General features: G+C 44.5%; 2 protein-coding genes across 9 annotated transcripts in view; one reads left to right on the top strand and one right to left on the bottom strand.

Annotated features, from left to right (window-relative positions):
* The window catches only part of CDC14B (cell division cycle 14B), a 121417-nt gene extending 110158 nt beyond the window's left edge, over positions 1-11259 (top strand). For 2 of the 6 annotated variants that reach the window (XM_064291121.1, XM_003407391.4), the window contains exons 13-14: positions 1430-1546; positions 6506-11258. In XM_064291121.1, the coding sequence (XP_064147191.1) occupies positions 1430-1546; positions 6506-6542 (154 nt within the window). In that variant the 3' untranslated portion in view covers positions 6543-11258. The other 4 variants (XM_064291125.1, XM_023544675.2, XM_064291122.1 and 1 more) reach the window with 3 other exon arrangements.
* An 8510-nt stretch (positions 11260-19769) lies between these two features.
* HABP4 (hyaluronan binding protein 4) overlaps positions 19770-20305 on the bottom strand; it is a 45029-nt gene continuing 44493 nt past the window's right edge. For all 3 annotated transcript variants that reach the window (XM_023544678.2, XM_010587477.3, XM_003407426.4), the window contains one exon: positions 19770-19943. In XM_023544678.2, coding sequence (XP_023400446.2) covers positions 19887-19943 — 57 coding nt within the window. In that variant the 3' untranslated portion in view covers positions 19770-19886. The remainder of the gene's footprint in view (positions 19944-20305) is intronic.

The following is a 20305-nucleotide window of genomic DNA, read 5'->3' on the forward strand; positions in this document are numbered from 1 at the left end:
GTGCTAGTTAATTGTTATGGCTTCTTTTTATTCTTGCGAACCAGGCTTTTGTAAGTTATTGGCTGTCCCAGCTTTGTGGTTAGATCTGAGAGGAGGAAGCTTTTTTTTTTTTTAATTGTGCTTTAAGTGAAAGTTTACAAATCAAGTCTGTCTCTCATATAAAAATTTATATATGCCTTGCTGTATACTCCTAGTTGCTCTCCATCTAATGAGACCGCACACTCCTTCCCTCCACCCTGTATTCCGTGTCCATTCAGCCAGCTTCTGACCCCCTCTGCCCTCCTATCTCCCCTCCAGACAGGAGCTGCCGACATAGTCTCATGTGTCTACTTGATCTAAGAATCTCTCTCTTCACCAATATCATTTTCTATCCCATAGTCCAGTCTGATCCTTGTCTGAAGAGTTGGCTTTGGGCTAACAGGTCTGGAGACCATGACCTCTGGGGTCCGTCTAGTCTCAGTCAGACCATAAGTCTGGTCTTTTTATGAGAACTTGAGGTCTGCATCCCACTCCTCTCCTGCTCCTTCGGGTTCAAGGAGGAAAATTTTTAAGTCAATGTTTTTCTGTTTCACATAAATAGAAGTTGAATATATATAAATGTGGGTGTATTCATTTCAGTTTTTCAGTGACTTTCTCTAGCAGAGAATAATTGCATATAAAGTCATTTGATACTTTCTATTGTTTTTCCTATGATGATTTAATTAAAAAAAAACCTACTTATGAACTATTCTTAGTGAACTTTATCTGAGAGTGTCTTTTCTGGTTTATGAATTTGCTTCCTGGGCTCCTGCAGACATCAGTTCTTTAAAATATTTTTAGTTTAATTAAGGCAACTTTCACAGAATTTAAATGGTTTCACTTTCATTTTAATGGTACTTGGAGATTTAGTAAGTTATTGATGTAACATCCAGGAAAAGCTCAAATTTTGTTTGAACATATTTTGAAATGTTACAGTTATTGATTTAGTGTTTATAACCCATACTTTCATCACCAAAGAGTGAACATTATCTTGTGTAGATATTTAGTAACTTTATATTCACATTTTTTTATAATTTCATGTTTTTCAACGATTTCTTGTTTTTATGACTCGAAATCTGAGAATCTAGTTTTACTTTTGGGCACAAAGATTTGTTTTACTGGTTGATTTCTGTGGCGCGGGAATTCCTTAAAATGCCAGGTCATTTATTTTCCAAAAGCAACGTACTGTGGCTATCTTTGTTTAATCTTCGTAGGGAAATGAGATACTTCATTCCAAAAGGCCTTGATGTAAAAATGTTTCAGATTTTTTTTTTTTCAGATGTGTTTAAGGAAATTCCTATAAATTCTCAATAAAAATAATTTGCACTGAAGTGCAAACGTGCCTTCCTCTGTCAAGTATTTGAAAACTGTTTCAGTGAATATAATCTTATTTTTTTCCAACTATTTCCAGAGTAATTCTTCAGTCGAGTGTTCAGAGCTGTAAAACATCTGAACCTAACATTTCTGGCAGTGCAGGCATTACTAAAAGAACCACCAGATCTGCTTCAAGAAAAAGCAGTTTTAAAAGGTGAGAAAAGAATTCTGCTCTTCTGAAAAGTTCCAAGCATTGGTTTTCCCTCCGAATCTTTTGAACCCTCCTTCTGGAGATGGAATGAAGATAGGAGGAAATAGAGCTCCTGTGATGGGGAATTAATCAAATGTGTTTTACTTGTTCATCAGCTAAAAAATCTGGACCTGTACTCTGTGTTTTATTTTATTTTTTTTCCAGAGGTAATTCTCAAATCTGGAAGCGTGAGAAAGTTGAGAGTGTCATACTACATGTTCTTAAATTAAAAATTTCCAAAGCTCTCTGTCAGGATTTAGAGGAAATCCTGCTATCTTTATATCAGATATAGCAAAATTGTTAGAAAATTTGCCACAAATAAGTATGACAGTGGAAATATGATAAGCCCAGTGAATTTTGGAATTCTTCTTTCCATAGTCCACACACAAGAGTGCTAGTTCTTTTAGCCCAGCATCATTCACTTCCTTCAAGAATTTTTCTTCGACAAGAAAACAGACATGGTATGTGACCCAGTTAGTCACTCTTGTCCTTAGACATTTATCATGAACCGAAGGCAGTCATTTCATTTCTCAAGTATTCTAAACATAGATCTCTTTTGAGGTAAGAGTAGATAATCCACTTACTGTTATCTCGAGAGTGAAAGGTGGGTAACCTTTCTATATTTTGTGTGCCTTTGCCTGGTTTTGTCAACTTGTAGAGTCCTGTGTCATGGTAAAAAGTATCTGTTATAATAGTGACTACAAGAGACTTGAAGAAAATTAGAATCAGAAATTTTAAATGTCCTCCACAAATTTTCCTTCTTCCCTTTTAACCTCCCTGCCCACGTATCTTGGAGACTTTGGGTCCACAGTACATTATCTTCAGTGTTGGCTGCGTTTCTAGTACAGTCCCACGAGTAGGCCACACAGTTTGAGTCCTGAGAGACTCATTGACAAACTTGATGTTGCTGAGTCTTTTGTGTTTTTTGAGGAATTGGTTGTTTAGTCCTGTCATTTTTCCTCTTTGCAGCTTTTGTACAATTTTACTACATATTTGTACTCACTTGAGAATGTGACAATGCCCCAGTACCACAAATATTTGAGATTGAACACTGACTCATGATTTTAGGATTTAAAATTTTCATTAGAAATGTATTGAACAGTCATATTCTTTTTACTGTCTGATTCCACCTGAGAAGAATATTAGAAAAGTACTGACAAAAAGACAAAGATTTAGGTACAATGTAATGTAATATCGGGGTGTCATTTATATAATAGCGTGGAATAGGAGACAGGCCAAAAGTCATTACATTACACCAATAAATTGGGAATCGTGTTTTTAAAAGAAATTTAATGACTAGATAAATGCTCATGAAGCAACGAGAGAAAAGAGCCACACACAAAACATACTCTATATACCCACACCCAGTGTCGTCGAGTCGATTCCGACTCATAGTATAGGAACATGTATAGAAATAAGACAAAGGAAAAATACATCACAGTATTAACGGCACATATCTCTGGATGGTAGACAGTTTGGAATTTTTTTTAAAAAATCATTTTCTTATTTTCCAACTACAGCACATGGGGGAGAATGGGAGTATTTTAATTTTGACACTTTTAGGTGAATTAAACTATTAAAAACTCAAATAAAAGGCCATCTGTTGGTGATAGTTAATTTAGACATGCTTTGAATGGACATATTCTTTTTAGGTATAATTGGTCGGGCTCCCATTGCAGTCTAGTGTGTCTTGCACATTTAATTCTGCTTTTCGCTTTTTTAGATTGTGCTTTTTAGGTTACAGAGGAATAGAATCCAGGAACCAGGATCGAGATTGCCAAGTCATCCCACATTCCTTTGAGGGTTGGCCATGCATCAGCTTTTCTATCTAGGTCTTGTTGCTTCTTCATGTCACTCTAGTGATCTACACTTGTGCTTTTCAGGAGAGGTGGTTCCTGTTTGCAGCGAGCATCTACCTGAGGTCCCTGGACAGGGTGCTTTGAGAGGCCTAAAGTGACTGCAGACTGACTGAACACTCTTGACAAGTGTTGAAATGGCCCAAGGCAGTTTCCAGGAATTTGGGGTAGTGCTGAAAATCAAAAAGACTTCCTTTAAATTCCAAAATGAGCTTTCAGAGGAGATTTGGAGAGGCAGAGAAATACAACCATGAGAGAAGTTGAGTTTTCTGGTGCTGAGAACCAGGCCTCCTCACCCCTTCCCATAGGATTGCCTTTGCCTCTTTCCGGGCTCTGGCTAATGTTCACATCACCGTAACTGTGATCCACCTACAGCTCACAAAGCAAGAGAAAGTAAGCTATGTTGTTTCCTGCCACCTGCTTCTAGGAAATAATGGGAATAGGAGGCAGCCAGGCACTGGCCGGAAACTTTTATCCTACTGAATATTAGCCATTTTTGGTTGGAGGGTGATGAGGGAATTAACACATTTGTGCACTGTCTCATTCAGGGCAAAATAGTATAAGAGCTAAAGTTGTTAAAGTAATTCTAAAGTCTTGAATTGTGATCTTTTCTTTGAAAAGCAGTACAAAAAGTATTATACCCTTTCAATGTATTTCCGTAACAACTTTCAAGGCCCCGGGGTAGCAGATCTGCCCTGTGGTGTTCTTATTCATGAGGCCTTCTCTTTTGCAGGTTGATGTTGTTGACACATCATCTCCATCCATGCTCTTTACGTAGGAACTGCCCCCTTCACTTGTTTATCCCATTCTGTTCTATTCTATTCTTAGAGGCTTCCAGGATGAAGACCCTCACCTAAATTCAGATTGCACTGAATTGGCTGTCTTTTGATTTTTGACAGTTTACACAGAGGCTCTACAACTTTGAAGAGTTTCTTCATGAACATGTTAAAAGAACAGTTTTTTGTGGGACAAAAAAAACTATGAATGTTCTCTTAAGTATTTGTTGTTGTGAAGACATACCACCCTGTTTCTCATGACAAATGATTAATCCCTCATTATAAGCATGTGGACGGATGGAAGCCACGTGTACTCCTGAGCCACTTGTGACACTTCAGGCCCAGCGGACGTGTGGGCTTTTCGGGCTTGAATCACCACGTTAAGTGACCCGTAGTGCCAGTGGGGGTCTGTGGGCCACCTTCCGCATTCTGTTTCTCAAGTCAGAGGAGGTAGATTAATGGGTTTTTACACTCTCCCACTTCCATTTAGAGCTATAAATCGATCTTAACATTTTTAAGAGCCAATAAAACCAGTGAATAATTGACTAAACAGAATTGTGCTGTTTTTCAGTGTTCTCACATTAACTTTCTGAAGGTTTCTCTCAGAACAAATTTTGAAAACTTCATAATGCCTCCAATTGTGAACCTGCATTTACCCCATTTAATAATACCCAATTCAGTTCATGTCTTTAGATAGCTCTTCTGCTTGGTAGCAGTTTCTATTAGCTTAGGCCTTTTCTTGAGGCATTCTTTTAAAATTATAACTCCCATTAGTTTTCTAAGAGAACTGTCATGTACCAGTAACTTTTAATTTCAGATTGCAACGTTAGGAATCATCACTGTCTGCTGCGCCTGCCAAACCATCCTATTGGTCATTGGTTTGAGGTGTTTTGTGCCTGATTATTCCTGTGGTAACCCCAAACCAAACCTGTTGCCATTGAGTTGATTCTGACTCATAGCTACCCTATAGGTCAGAGTAGAGCTGCCCCATAGGGTTTCCAAGGAGTGGCTGGTGGATTCAAACTACCAGCCTTTTGGTTAGCAGCTGAGCCCTTAACCACTGCGCCGGGGAAGATAAACGCTCCAGCTCTTTCCTTAGCCTCTAAACCATGAGTCTTATGAGCCCTTCACTTGTGATTAGCCACTATGTGTAGGGCTTCTCTGACTTTTTGACTTTTTGACCTTTGTGACTTTTGCCATCATCGGACCTGTCACTGCTTCTTATCCTTTGGGTTTCGATGTCTGTTCTGTTACCCCTGGGCTCTAGTTTTTTGTTATTGCTATTTTCAGATGGGCTTAGTGTAGGAGTCCCATGGTGTCATTTTTTAAAATATCCTTTTTAAATACTGGTTATCTGTGATCTTTTAAAATGTTAGTCTCCCTTGAAATTCCAGATATTTCCTCCTTTGGCTCCACCAGTTAACCTGGATCCTTATACCCAGTACTTTACTGGTGTCTCCAAAAACTAAACGATCAACTCAAATGAACCTGCTCCGATACAACATCATTATCTAAGGGAGGGTCGCCTCCACATTGGAACTGGTTTTTGTGACTCTTCTTTTGCTGTAGTTTTTCTCTGAAAGTTGCTATTTAGTTGAAAGGTAAGGTAGTAAACTGGGGAAAGAAAAGAGGGGTGAGAATCAAGGTCATTTATTTCTGAGCAGAAAAAGGCCGTTGGTTACCTTTGCGTGGTGTGTCCTGCCTGTGTCCTTGGGTGAGGCGTCTGCAGGGGCCCTTCACAGGTGGTGCGGTGCAGGCCAGGGAAGGTGGAAGCAGCCAAGGGGGGCCTTCTGCACTCAGCTAAACTGGAAACTGCTTGAGGTGCCAGAACTTTTTCTGTGACCAAATTCTGACTTTTGAAATAATCAAGTAACACTTCTTTATCTTCTCATTCTTTCCACTTTTCCCACAGCCTGGTTCCTCAGAGGGCGAGAAGGAAAAGGAATGCTTTGCAACAAATGCCCTTAGTGGCATTATGGTACTTTCATTGCTCTGCTGCTTTTGCCCTCCCTTCTTTTTTTGAAGTTTTGTTTATTTTTAATTTTATTTGTTTATTTTTTTTGCAGAACTGAACCTTTTTCTGCTCTGCCTTCCTCTCCTGTTTGTCTTTCCTTTATGGTTGATAATTGTACTGTCTTTTCCAAAGTATTTGTCATTAAAAAGTTATACAAAGTGTTATGATTGCATTTTAGCATGTAATATTATTATCATGTTGCCTTCCTTGTCTTTGATAACTACATATGGGACACTTAAAACCTTCCTGGTAAACATCCTTTTTTTTTTCCCCGTAGTCCCTCCATTTCAAGGACTAAAACAGTCTTGCGTTAAGTAAAAACCTGTGACCAGAACTGAAGGAAGACTCTAGGAACAGAAAACTACAACAGGACTTAGCACAATTTATTTGAAAACAAAACAAATTTTCAAAAAAGCCTTAGTTGCTTTCCACCTAAGAAGTTTATTCAGTGAAGAAAAATGTCCACTGGAGTTTTAAATAGCCAAACGAGATTGGGTGCAAGCGAATGACTTGAAGAAGGGCCCAACTCTCCTTTTGTAGAAACGCCTCAAGTTTAACAACAAAAAAAGCTGTCGTAAATTTAGTCTCAGGTGTACATGTCAAAGCCCTCTGCTAGCAAGAGAGCTGCCTAGTCTGTGTGGTGCATGTGTGTCCCTTGTGATGGCAATCATTTTAGCTGCTGGCCTTCAGAAGAATTGAGGATCTGATGGAGGTTTTCTTACATATTTATTTTCTGTTTATCCTGTGTCCCTGTGTCAAAATTTATATACAACAGGCATTATTGAAATGGTACTTTCTGTAATTTGATACAATTTGGTTTCATCATGTTCACTTTAGTGTTTGTAATACTGTTTTAATGTTATCTCTGTGAAGTACCCAAGCTGCTTGTCTTCCACCAAAGAGTGCTTTATTAAGAAGAGTCTGTGAAAACCACATTTAAACACTGTTACATGTTGTGATACAAAGTGGCACTTTGATAAGGGGAAATTTGCAACAGAATGTTAATGGTAGCCTTAGAAGACTCGGGAGGAGGACATGGCTTCAGAATCGGACGGTTGCTGCATCGGCTTACTCCTCTGTGTATCACTGGGTGACCGAAGACGGCCAAGTCCGCCCACGGTTTTGTTGCCCAGCCACGCAAACTAAAATCACCTTTCCTTCCATGCATGGAAAAGAATGTACATACACACGGTTGCTGTTTCAAGGTCCCTAAATAATGGTGGCTTGTTTCTCAAGCTTTATGGCTTTAGTAGGGCCTTTTTCTGTAGCATTGGGGGTTGTTTTCATGTGATCAGCCTAAGGCCGTCACACATCCTTTGCTTTCAGGGACAGTTATCTGCATCTGGGTTTCAGTTGTTTGTAGATAGGAGAACTCACTGTTGCCTTTGGTTAGGGAATACAACCAGTAACTTTACAGAGTGCCTTCCCCCCTCAGCCCTACTGAAACATAGCAGAGTCTGTGATTCCACAAAGCATTCACAAAAACAGGATTTATTTGCTATCAACAAAAATTGGGGTCCAAAAGAAAAGACTGTTTTTCAGCCACTTTGGTTACCTCCATAACAAGAAGTGAATGGTTTTCGGTATCGTTAACCACGTTTTGCCTGTCCAAGTTCAGAGAATGGAAGGGTGCAATATTGAAAAGCAGTGGATGGCAAACACCTTTGCAATATAAGCTTTTAAGCAAAACTATTAAGAGTTGTTGGAATGAACAGGCTAAAAAGACATTGAAAAGCAATGGCTCCAGTTCTGGGTGTGCTCTTTTGTAGTAGACAAAATTGTGAAATTGGCCGGCATTGAGGGGAGACGGAAGATGCCATTGTCTTAGCCAAACAAGCAGTTCTTTTTCCATCAGGCAGTATGAGGGTGGAAACAGGCCAGCTTTTAAACACTGGGGAGTAGATTACAGATGACCAGTAGTTTTCTCTCCCTGGAAATGAATAGTCACAAAGACCAACTTGCCTGTGGGAAGACAGCTTTTCAATAAGATTTGAGTGGGAAGAGGAACATCCTATTTGCTGTGTTGTGGTGGGAGATAATACTTAGTATTCAAACTGTGCCCATGCATAAAGCATTTAAATTCTCAGGGCAACTCTTTCCCTTACACTTCTAAAGGTCATCTCAGCCATAAATAACCCAGGTTGTTGTGAAAATCAAACTTCCATTTGAACCTTTCTTGGTTTGGCTGTGCATTACTTCAGAACAAGTCAGTGTGCTGCCAGCCTTGGCCCACGATGGATACCATGTCCCTCACAGTGAGTAAAGCCACTTGATGTCTTGGCCAAGAGTGAAAATTCTGGGCTTCGGTATTAACCACAGTATTTTTTATTCAGTAAATTCCCTTTATTGAGTTGGCTGTTTAAGTTTCCAACTACAACTGTGATCACTGCGGCTCTTTCTAAAAATCTTTGTATCTAACAGGCTCACTGAAATGAGTCGTAGGAAATGAGTGGTTGGTAACGAAGGGTTTCTTGGCACAAATGTGATTTGGGGCAGTGCTTCGGATGAATCGCATGTCGTGGTGTGGAGCTTGTTGGGAACGTGCCTGGGGTCCAGAAAGCCTGTGGGTCTGACTGACGGAAAGTTCTTCCTGCTGTGAGTGAGAGTGGGCTCTTCCATCCTCCTTTCCAGCTGAAACCCCAACACACCCAGATTCTTCTGAGAGTCTAGCTTTGAGTCCTTGTTGTGGAAGACCTTGTTGCTATGGAATGGGAAGGCCGCATGTCAGATGAAGAGATTCTTTTAAGAGCCTGAAATAGCTTGGAAAGTACATCAAGACAGTTTCCAATGGAATTAAAATTAGAAATGAGTATTTTTGGTGCCCTTGAAGCTTTCTGAGGACTGAAATAGTCAAAAGTCAGGGAGAGTAGAAAGGAAGGGTATCAGCAAACCTGTGTGCACCCAGGACCACTTCTATTTTGCAGTGCTGAGGGGACCTGAGAAACCTCCATGACCCCTCAGTGAAGAGGGTTTTTTTCCTGAAAACAAGTAACGTTACTTGTCAAATGTAGCTGCTTCCAAGCTGCTCACTGCTCTTCTAGGCTCCAGAAATTTTCACTTCTAAAACTTGGTCCCTTTCGCCTGTCACCCAGCCACTGCCTTCCTTCCCTGCCCACCTGCTCCCTTCACAGGGGTGATTTCTAACTCTTCTCTTGGGCCCAGACAAGTTTGAGGAGTTCCATGTGTTCTCGTGAGGCAAATGTGTTTGCACATGGAGCAGGATCGGGTACAGCGTGCCTGGTGGGCCAGCGAGCGGGCTTTGGGCGGTGGTTGCCAAGAGCGCCTGGAGCCTTTCCCATGCTCAAACCACTGGTCAGGACAGATGAGCAACAAACCCGCTGGAGGTTTGTTCTAAAAGCAGCTCAACTGCTGCATTTCATACCTTGTTTTTTAAAAAATTATTCCATTTTGGAAAGCAGAGCTCGTCAAAAACAACTCTAAGGACATGTTTGATTTCTTTAGTAGTTAGTTCCCAATGAAACTGCCCTGGCAAGGCCAGCTGTTGCTCTTCCATCTGTCCCAAACCTGAGTATTCTCCATGTTGCTGAGAGGAAATAGCACAGATGTGTTTAAAAGACTGGACAGGTCACCTCTACTGTGTAAGAAATTACCTCCTTAATCCAATTACACGGTAGAATTAACTGTCAGCAGTCATGTCCACCTGATTATTGGACTGCAGTTTTATATTAATTATTTACAGACTTTTATCTAACCTGCACTCATGTACAGATTATTAAAAGTTTTAAAATGTAACTGATTAATCAGTATTTGATCAATCATTGTTTTGATTTTTTTTATTAAAATGTATATTTCTAATCATATTTTTTAAAGCTGAGAGAACTGGTTGAATGAATGTTTATTTTCCTGAAGGTATTTTTAAGATAAAGCTTCATAATGGCCTGTAAACTTCGCATATCTATGTAATTTCATACATATATTGTCACATTTGAAAATATTGTGTATTGTAACTTGTTTTATACAAAATATTGGAGAGTGGAAATTGTATAATTACAATCATGTAATTAAAAGTATTAACCAAACATGGCTTATTGTATTTGCTTACTGAGTCATGGTATTCACATTCTGAGTCACGGCAGGCTGCGGTTCAAATATAAAGTGGGAAGAAACCCTTCTCCAGGGTAAGACGGTCAGACAGTGAGGGAGTTCCTGCTGTGAAGTCAGGCTACACACACACCACCCCCAGCTCAGACGATGCAGAGGGCTGTCTTTCTGGAGACCACGAAGGATAAAAACACAAGATCAGGCCCTTTGCGCCTTGCAGGTCTTAGAATCTAGCCCCTTTAGGTTACTGCCAAGGTCGAGATGAAAGTGCTACGTGTAGGAGGCAGGCCCAGTCCTAGTGCACTCTGCTCCTGCTTCCTAATCCTGGAGTCCTTTCTAATTTGTAATTCAGGGACAGATTACCCAGTGAGCCAGGTATGCACAGGCTTACTTGTGCTTACTTAATCTGTAGCTGCGCAATTTCACCACATCTCATGTGAAACCTTCAGATTACTTGTTGCTGTCGAGTCGATTCTGACTCATAGTGACCCTACAGGACAGGGTAGAACTGCCCTGTAGGGTTTCCAGGGAATGACTGGTGGATTTAAACTGCTGATCTTTTGATTAGCAGCCTGAGCTCTTAACCGCTGTGCCATCAGGGCCCCACACTACAGACTAGTAAACACAATTAAGCTCGTGCATACCTTGTTTTTTTTTATACCTTGTTTATTGGTTAATCCTCCCCTGTCCAGGATGCCGTCCTTGGTACTACTTACTACCCTTCCCTCTTGATGGTCTCTGTTACGGGACAGGATCCTAAACACTTCACGACTACTCTGTCACCTAGAGGTTGTGCCTGGGACTTAGGACCTTATTCTGTTAAGGGTGTTCTGTTCAGTTTCCCAAGAAGCCTGGTTTTTATGCACACTGGGATGTGAGTTTTCACAGTCACTCTTCTATGGCGCTTGTCTTCTTTGTCTTACCCAAGCTACCACCCACAGAGCTGGATTTACAGGCCCTTTTTTCCCCTCTGCAGAAAGGGGCATTGCCTGCCTGCCCCTCTGGTTTGCCCAGAGGCGGGTACTGGGTGATGTGCTCTCCCAGACCTGCTGGAGCTCAATTGGGTGCCTGGGGCCAAGGAGCTTGACAAAGAACTTGGGTGCTGTGAAGGGCACAGGCTTGGCAGCAAGGCTTGGAAGGCTTCAAATGTAACCCAAAGGCCTGTCTTTCTGTGGGAGCCATCTAGCTCTTGGGTGTGAAGGCACCCTCCCTCTGGTGCAGTGTGAGCCGGGTGTCTCTGAAACCCTCAGCCCTAGAGATACCTGCTCTTGGCTCTGTTGACTGGAGCCATGCTGTCCAGTCCAATCTACCACTTGGAGAATTGCTTACTCCCTCTGCTTCCACTTCTTAAGTCAAATGTGAGTGAAAAGAATTCTTGCCTTAGTAGTTAGTGTGAAAATTTAATGAGGTAACACACAAAGTGCTTAGAAGAATATTAACTTTCAGTAAGTTATTTTTTAGTATTTTTTAGGTAATTTCTTTAGACAATTCAGTAAAAACTGTGGATAGCAGAGTATGATCCCTCAGTATCTGGAAGGTAGTGGGATATATTTTGGGTACCTGTAGTATAATTTATTGCAAATGTAATGGTGTGTTTTAAAAAGGGACAAATAAACTTTTGACTTGAAGGAGGGAGATCCGTATACTTCAGGGAGGTCTCTTGAGAATAATTTGTTCAGAGGCAGGACTGGAAGGGTAGTCAGCTTGAGTAAAAAAGGTCCCTTCATGAGGCCCCAAGAGGTGATTCAGGTGGCAAGTTGACACAGAAAGAGCCAGCCACAGTGATGTGCATTCTAACCCTAGCTCTGCCCTTTTTTTGTGTGTGTGTGACCTTGGGGATCCTTTATGAACCTTGGCTTTGTTTTACCTGTAAAATAAGTGCATAGATTCAGGATTCAAAGAGATGAAATATGTGACCATGGCCTAGCCCAGGCCTAGTGCCAGTGCAGATGGCACACTGACTCTGCTTTCCTTCCTCCTGTGTGTCTTAAGTGCTACTGCGGGTGCGTTGGAAGGGAGCAGCGCTCCGAAAATGTCAATTTTAGCTTCTTGGAAGCATGCCCTGACTAGTTTAATCATTCTATCCCCATTGTTGGCCGTATTGGTAGTTTCCAACTATTACAATACCAGTACCTTGCGACTATTCTCAAATGTAAATTTGTCCAGGGTGTTGCAATTATTTCCTTAGGGCAAATTCTTGGAAAAGCAATTTCTAGGTCAAAATAGATGAAATTTTTTGGAAGTACATTGAATCAAAAAGCACCTTGGTGTAATTGTTCCAAGCTTGGACTCTGGAGCCAGACAGTCTGGGTACAAACCTTCTGCCTGCCACTGTGATTTTGGCCAGGTTACTTAGCCTCCCTATGCCTCTGTTTCCCCTTCTTTAAAATGGGGGTAACAATATCAAGTACTAAATGAGTTAATATTTGTTAAGTGCCTAGAACAATGCCTGGCGCATACTAAGAGCCCTGTGTGCATGTATTTAATTAAATACACATACATATATTGCCTTAATGTGCTGCAGAAAGACTGACAATGGACACTGCCCCGTGTTCCCTCCCCCCTCCCCATGACCAGCTGTCCTGACACTGGCCAGCTGGTAAATTAAGAGCAAGACACTGGCCCCTGCGATGGGTCATGGGTCACAGTCACTCCCCTACTGCACGTAGTCACATCTTTCAGCTGCCTGCTGGTCAGATTTTTGGCATTTTTGCTGTCTAAGTGGTTGACAAAGTATATCCCTACATTAAAATCTCACCATTTCTCTGAGTTTCATGGGGGAAAATGGCGCCTTCTGGGGAAACTCCTCCCCCAGACCATGCCCAGCTCTCCCTAGGGAAAACAGCCCCAATGGGTCTGAAGGTACTGCCACACCGCCCCCTTGCCTTGTCTCTAACTGTGTCTTGTCTCTTTGCTAGCAAGTCTGCATGACTTTGACATGCTTCTGGATGACAAGTGCTCCACCCACTCTGAACTCCCCAGGTAAGGAGGCCCTGGCGTTGGCCCCTTGGATTTTTATAATTGCCAAGTATCACATTTGTAAACGGGAGAGCATCTGAGTGGGCAGAGAAAGAGCGGAGGAGGCAGTGTGGTTTGTGCTGTGTTCTGCCTGGAGAAAGACAATAGGGCAGTTCAGCTGAGAGTTCTTCCCCAACATGAGTGTGTTCCTCCATGTAAAACAAGATGACTTTTCAGGCGGGACAGATTCTCATTGTGTAGAACTCTGCGGGGAACACAGTGTGCCTGGCATTCCTGGCCCCCCACACCTACTAAATGTCAGTCATGTTCCCCAGCCAATGGATAACCCAAACACCCACACACATTTTCAGACAAACTCGGGGTGGTGCTGCTAGTTGCAGATACAGCTTTTACTGGCCAAGTCATGAAAACAGCAACAGACACACCCTGCTGAAGTGACTATTGTCCTCCTGCCTTGTTCTGCCCTGGCCCAACCCCCAGTTACAAAAGGAGAGGCTGGAGAAAAGGTTGCATATATTGAGGGGCAGAAGTGGGGTCAACTGCAGGAATAGGGCTCTTGACTATTTGTGAGACTGGGGCTCCTGAGGTCAGGCCTTGGGTGTTTGGCCAAATGGCCTGCCTGCCAGGTCCCAGCTTTTATCCCCTACAGTATAGTGACCATCAAGAGGCTGACTGTGCTTACTGTCTGCATCCCTGAGGGTCAGGTTTATTGTAGTAGAGCTGGACGACTGGGCCCACGATTGGCATTTCCTTAGGTGGCAGTTCGTGTTCATTCAGCATTGGCAGAGGAGGGTGGCTGGTGGTTGCCATGAACCCCTCTTGTTGTTCAGCGATTCTGCTCTGGCCAACCCTAAATTTGCCTTGCAGTTAACCAAGGAGTTTAGAGCCTGCGCCTTGGGATCTTTCTCACAATCGGCATGGTCAACCCCTCCTTGCCATATGCAGCAACTCCCTGAGAGAGGTCCTGGTAAATTCAGCTTTCCTCTTCCTCCCTTTCCAGTGATGGTTTGCTGTCCCGGGCTGTAACCTTTCTAGACCGGCTTTTTATGTGGCTCGGGATCCGCAGGGACTAGCCCTCCAGAGAAGATCCCTTCCAGGACAGCGCAGTGCTCACCATCAGGAGTTCTCACGGTGCAAATTGAAGCCTGTTTCCTTAAGCCCTGCCTCAGCCTCTCAGGAGAATGTGTGAGAGTGGGAGTGTATTTTTACTTCGTTCTCCCATTGGGTGTTGAGATTCCAGACCAGGGCCGGAGCCTTTGCCTAGGTGACCTGGGAGGGGGAGGGCGGGTTGGGGAAGGGCCCAGACTGGAACCCTCTCTCTCACCAGTTCAATCCCAGGCCCCAGTAGTGCAGTGTTTCTTGAGCTTTCTTAAGTTAGGAGCCCCTTTGAATACCTGATGGAAGCTGTAGACCCTCCCTCTACCCGCAAAAATTCATAGACAGGGCCCCTGCTTATGGCCTCAGGCTGCACATCCCAGGACATCAGGGGTGTTATTTATGCAGATGCAATGTGAGGGGCCCCCCTGAAGTTATGCCAGGGAGCAGACCTATTCACACATCCTCTGAGACCCGCCTCAACAGTGCTCTCCGCCTTGGTCACAGTGTCCCTCAGGAGGTAGCCAGAGAAGAGGTTACCACTTACTGCCCTTAGTACTGTCTGGCTTCCCATCTCTCCTGCTTCCTTTCTCTCTACCTTCCCCTCTTCCTCACCTTCACATCCCTGCTCACCCCCACTCATCCCATCCCTCACCAAGTACTGGAGATTTTTTTTTGCATCACCTGGATAACTTGGGACTGCTCTCAGATACTTGAAACATTTTCCACGCTGTTCTAATGCAGGACCAGCTGCCAGTATCTCAGCTGGCAGATCATGTAGAGACCAGGGCCCCCAGACTACTGTGCAGGTTGTTCCCTGCACGCCTCCACATGTGAAGTCTGGTGGGGGCAGTTGGACAGTGCACACACGGAGCCTGGTGGTGGCAGCCCTGGTGGGGGTGGCAGCCCTGATGGGGGTGGCAGCCCTGGTGGGGGTGGCTGCCCTGGTGGGGGTGGCTGCTCTAGAGGAGAAATGTTCTCCCCTACCTCAGTGTTGAGGAAGATTTGAGAACTCTCAGAAGCCCCCCCACTCCTGTGGGACTTACGTGTAAGTTGATGCCACTCCACATTCACACGACAGGCATTCCCCAGCTTGTGCTCCCAAAATTTATCTAAGTCAGCCTTCTGAAATTGGACCACATTTTTGCAAAGAAATGATGCTTGAAAAGGCAGTTGGGTTCTCAGCTCCCCTCCGTACACAGGGGGCCTGCTGTGCCCGTGGCGGAGCTGGGCTGGATGTGAGACCTTTGTGGTTTGGTCTGGGGAATTCCTGTCCCTTGAGTACTGGGAAACCTAGTGGCCAAGGAGCAGTGGGTGATGAGTAGACAGACGGGGCAGAGGGGGGGCAGTGGGAGCTGCCCACCTCACAGGCTCCTGCTCTGCTGTGACCCGGAGGTCACCTCCACGAGGCCCTGGGAAGTCATACTCTTGTCTCTGTCTCACCAGTGCCTCGCTGGGTGACTTTGAACCTCATCTCCAGGCCTCTCAAGTTGTTTGGCTCCACCTGCACAGGAGCCCTCACGAAGTTTCCTAATAACCCATCTGATTCCCACAGAAAACGCGTGTAGACAAGTTCTTGGCGACGGCTGCCTCCAGTTAGGTTGCCCGTCTCCACACCCCTTGGAGTGGCTTGACACGGAAGGACACAGCACACATCCAGCTGAGGTGTATGTCCTCTGGACTGTCTCTGTCCCCTCCGAGAAGCTTTGCCCAAGGGATTAATTATTTAACTAGGAATTTCAGGTAGGTGTCACTGTGAATCAGAATCAACTCGACAACAATGGGTTTTTGTTTACAAAAAGAACAATGGGTTTGGGGGACTGAATCTTGTTTCTCACCCTACCCCATCCCTGCCCAAATACTAGCTAGAGAGCAAGGTGCATGCTGCCCTATAAAACCAGACAGTTGTAGGACTGCACACGGCAGGCACGCGGGTAATGCTCCTCTCCTCAGATAACCCCTGTTCCTCAACAGACTGGGGTGGGGGCTGTGCAAGGGGGACTTTAGAGGCTTAAAAGATCCAAAAAAGGGCAAAACTGTAGTGTGTGGGGACGCGCCCTTGGGCAGCGATAGAAGTCAGGGCAGTGGCTCCTTTAGGGAAGGAGGAGGTTGTGATTGGCCTGGGTCACGTGGACAGGCTTCAGGGGTAGCTGGGAAAACCAGTTCTTAGGTGATGGTGACAAAGAAGTTTTTGCACTTTTGTTTTTTACAATAAAAAAGTTTTTTTAAAATACAACCTGTGTTTTTCCTTCCTCTCTCCCTTTGCCATCTAAGTATGGCCCTCTGGAAAGGAAGCCGGGCCAAGTCTTCATACTTGATGCCGGCTGTACAGTGGTGGCCCACGTCGTCTGCTCCCTGGACCCTGTCCACTCTGGCAAGGGCCTGGGGGGCCTGTGTCAGACAGGTTAGGGAAGGCTGTTCACACAAGGCAGGATTCTTGCAGAGACTGAGGGGAGACGGCAGCAGCGGTGAGGAAAATGGGCAAATCCTCCCTCAGTGAAACTGTTGTTTAGAGAGAAGGCAGACCCAATCACTGCTGCCAGAACCGCCCATTTCCTGAACAACTCAGAAGATGGGTGTGCCTAGTTCTTAGATTCGATGGTGACCTTTTCCAGCCTCTCCACTGGACTTGGCAATACCACGTGGTATTGTTTCAGAGGCAAACCGAGGCCACCACCTGTGTGTGGATGGCATAGGGGAACTAGATGAACAGAGTGCAGTGAAGAAAAAAGACCTACCAACAGAGGGAAGAGGGACCTGCCAGTCTCTGGCACCCAGAGGTCTGCCTGGCCTGGGATGAAAATGTCAAGCACTTAGCAGCAACATTAGGCTAGACTTGCTTTTCAGAGTAGCCTGACCAGATCTTAAAACCACCCAATTCAGTTCCTTCCAAGAGTTCTCCAAGCAGCGGAAGCATCTGCATTGAGCCAGTCTCTGCCTGCATCTCATGAGTCAGGTGAGAATTTAGCTTTTCATCAGCCAAAGCAGGGAACCAGCCCCCCTCCCCTAGTGACAGCTGCCAGGGACCACAGCTCCCTGTTTATATGTGGCAACACTGGCTCAGGCCCTGCTCCCCTTGCTCTCCGGGTCCCTTGCTGCAGGCAGCCTTTCCCAGGCCCTATGAAGTGGCCCACGGCCTGGTCCTCAGCAGCTGCCCTGGTGCCACAATTCAGATGTCCCTGAGGCCCAAGCAAACTCGTGGTCAGAAGTGCTCAGTCAGAGCTGGGGTTGGCCCTGGAGTTGTCCAGCAGGACCCTAGAGCTGGCTAAACTGCCCTTGGAGTTCAAACGGTGCCCGACCTCCACACTCCTGTCTGTTCTCAGCCCGAAGTGTGGTGCCAGGTGCACCGCCTCATGCCACTCACCTGTACTCAAGCACCTCAAAGGAGCCTGGCGGGGAATTTTGATCTCCAAGGTCTTGCCTTGTAATCCTCCTACAGCCCCCCATATTATCTTCCCTACAGTGCTCACTGCTCTGGGGCACTCGTGCTGCAACAGTCCAGCACGTTTAGAAAGGGTAAAACCACACACCTGATATATCCATTTCCCCACCACACTGGAAAGCGGTAGTCTGGAGAGCAAACAAAGCCTGTAACAGGCTCAGAAATGACCATATCTCCCAAAACACCCACCACCACTTCTGACCACATGACTGAGGCTGCTCATGGGCAGGGATTGTCAGCGAGTTGAAAAGGACCAAGTGTTTTGTTTCAAATATGATATTCAATCAAGTGCTATGGGCTTTTCCAGTGGAATTCTTGGCACTAAATGGCATTTTCTGGAAATGGATCTTTCCCAATCTTCAAAACAAAGGTAAAGTGACTTAATATGACAGCTTCAAACCTGCTGAGCAGTGACAGCCCCACGTGGCACCAGCCGACCGCGGTGGCTGAGCCTGACATTCACACACAAGATTTCCTACAACTTGGCATTCGCTTCAGGGAGAGTGAGCAGAACTCTCCCAGGGAGAGAGAATAAAAGAATCAACTACTATACTGGAGTACTTGGATATTAATAGCAGGCCCCAAAATGGGCTATGACCCAAAGCAAACATTCTTGACTGACTGTAACAGGGCTAGGGGCTCAGCTTTGATGATTGCACAAACCCAAGACTCTTCTTTCCACTGTGGCCTTTTCCTGTTACTATTCTCTCTTGACCTGGGTGTGGCGAAGAGGATTCAATTTTCTATACACAAAGTTAGGAGGGAATATCAACCTTTATTTACAACTTGGGTTCAAGTTCAGAGTCTAGTGTAGTGAAGTGGGAAAAAAGCATGGATCCTGAGACCAAAGTTCAAATCCCAACATAAGCATACTGACTGGGTGGCAAGTGGCAAACAATACCCTTAGTTTCCTCAGCAAAGAGGGGAGAGTATCACCTCCACCTCTGTTCCGGCCCCCTTCCTGGGCCACTCGGAGCCTCTCAGGCAGCTCAGCTGACAAGAGCTTGGGCTCTGCAAGTGTCTCTCGGCTCTGCTGTTGAGAAGGGGTGCTCTGGGGGCTCCCAACCCAATCTTTCACCAAAGGCAATAAATAAGGACTCAGCAGAGCTGGTACCAGGACCCAGTGAGAAAAACTGCATATAGGTGCTCAATAAATGTTAATTATTTACAAGACTGGCCCAGAGCAAGGACGGGGGGCCTTGTATTCAGTAGCTATTTGGTACATAGTTGTTGAATTCTGACACCTAATTTTGAAGGAAAAAATGATATGGTGTTGTCTTTATGCTGTGACGTTTTTGCCAGGACCCCTTCTCATTTGATTAGTGGATTAAATAACCTGATTTTAAAATCACATACTTATTACTCATCCTAAAGACCACCCAGACACTATGCGCATATATACTAAGTTTGTGTGTGTGTACATACACACAGAAACCACGAGGTAGTTTAATAAGTCACCACTAAAAAATCAATACTTCTTCTAATTCTGTCACAGAGTGGCAACCAGTGGCTGCACAATAGCTGTTCAAAATCACTGATTAAAGGAAAACCGGAACTCAAAAACTTCCAGGAGAGTGCAACATTTACAAGTCAACAGAAAATACAATTGTATTTTAATGTCTTGGTCTCTGAAAACTAAGCTGTAACTGCTTTAAATTAATGATTCAAGTTGTGTCTTTTTTTTTTTTTTTAATATTGAAGGACACAGCCTTCAGATACTATACAGTTTACCAAGTAGTCTCAATAATAGATTGTAGTCTCAGTAATAGATTATATTTTACAACTTAACTTGACTCTCCATGCTTGTGTGGAGGATTCAATACAATCTGTATGTACACATTTTAAACATTATTTCTGAACTTAGTTAGTACCGGACTAACTCCTGATGGAACTGCCTCTCCCGAGGACCTGGAAAAATCCCTGCCCCACACCCCTAAACCAAAAAAGTGCAACAAATTCACACTACATGGCAAAAAGCAACATCTATTGTTCTTAGAGTCTGACACTCTTCCCACAAGAAGGAAAATCTCTTCACAGGTATGCCGCTGCTGTCCTACATTGCCAGGGAAATGAGGCTCTTTCACACAAGGGCAGGAAAGTCTTCAGGGTCATCCGGGTTTGGAGCAACATCTTGTGTCTAGAGAAGAAAAAGTTTTGAAATCAACTGTCGTTTCAGCCATTCTCAACATGGCTGGCACTTAGGCAGACACTGCTCGTGTGGATGCCCAATCTTATCCCGGTGACTCGGGGTGGGTCAGGCCCCTGGTACAGAGGAAGGTCGTGAACCTGAACTGCAGGCCAAGTGCTGCATGGACCCCCACAGGGAGCAGCCATACAGGGAAGACCCCGATGGGGAGGGCCCCTACGGAGAGGATCCATACGGAGAGGACCCCCACAGGAAGGGCCCATAAGGGGAGGACCCCCACAGGGAGGATGGTGGACACCCTCCTGTCACTGCTATGGCAGCAAGAGGACCTCAGAGTGGAGGAGAGGAAGCTG

Source organism: Loxodonta africana, chromosome 9 (genome assembly GCF_030014295.1).
Source record: "Loxodonta africana isolate mLoxAfr1 chromosome 9, mLoxAfr1.hap2, whole genome shotgun sequence".
Lineage (NCBI taxonomy): Eukaryota > Metazoa > Chordata > Mammalia > Proboscidea > Elephantidae > Loxodonta > Loxodonta africana.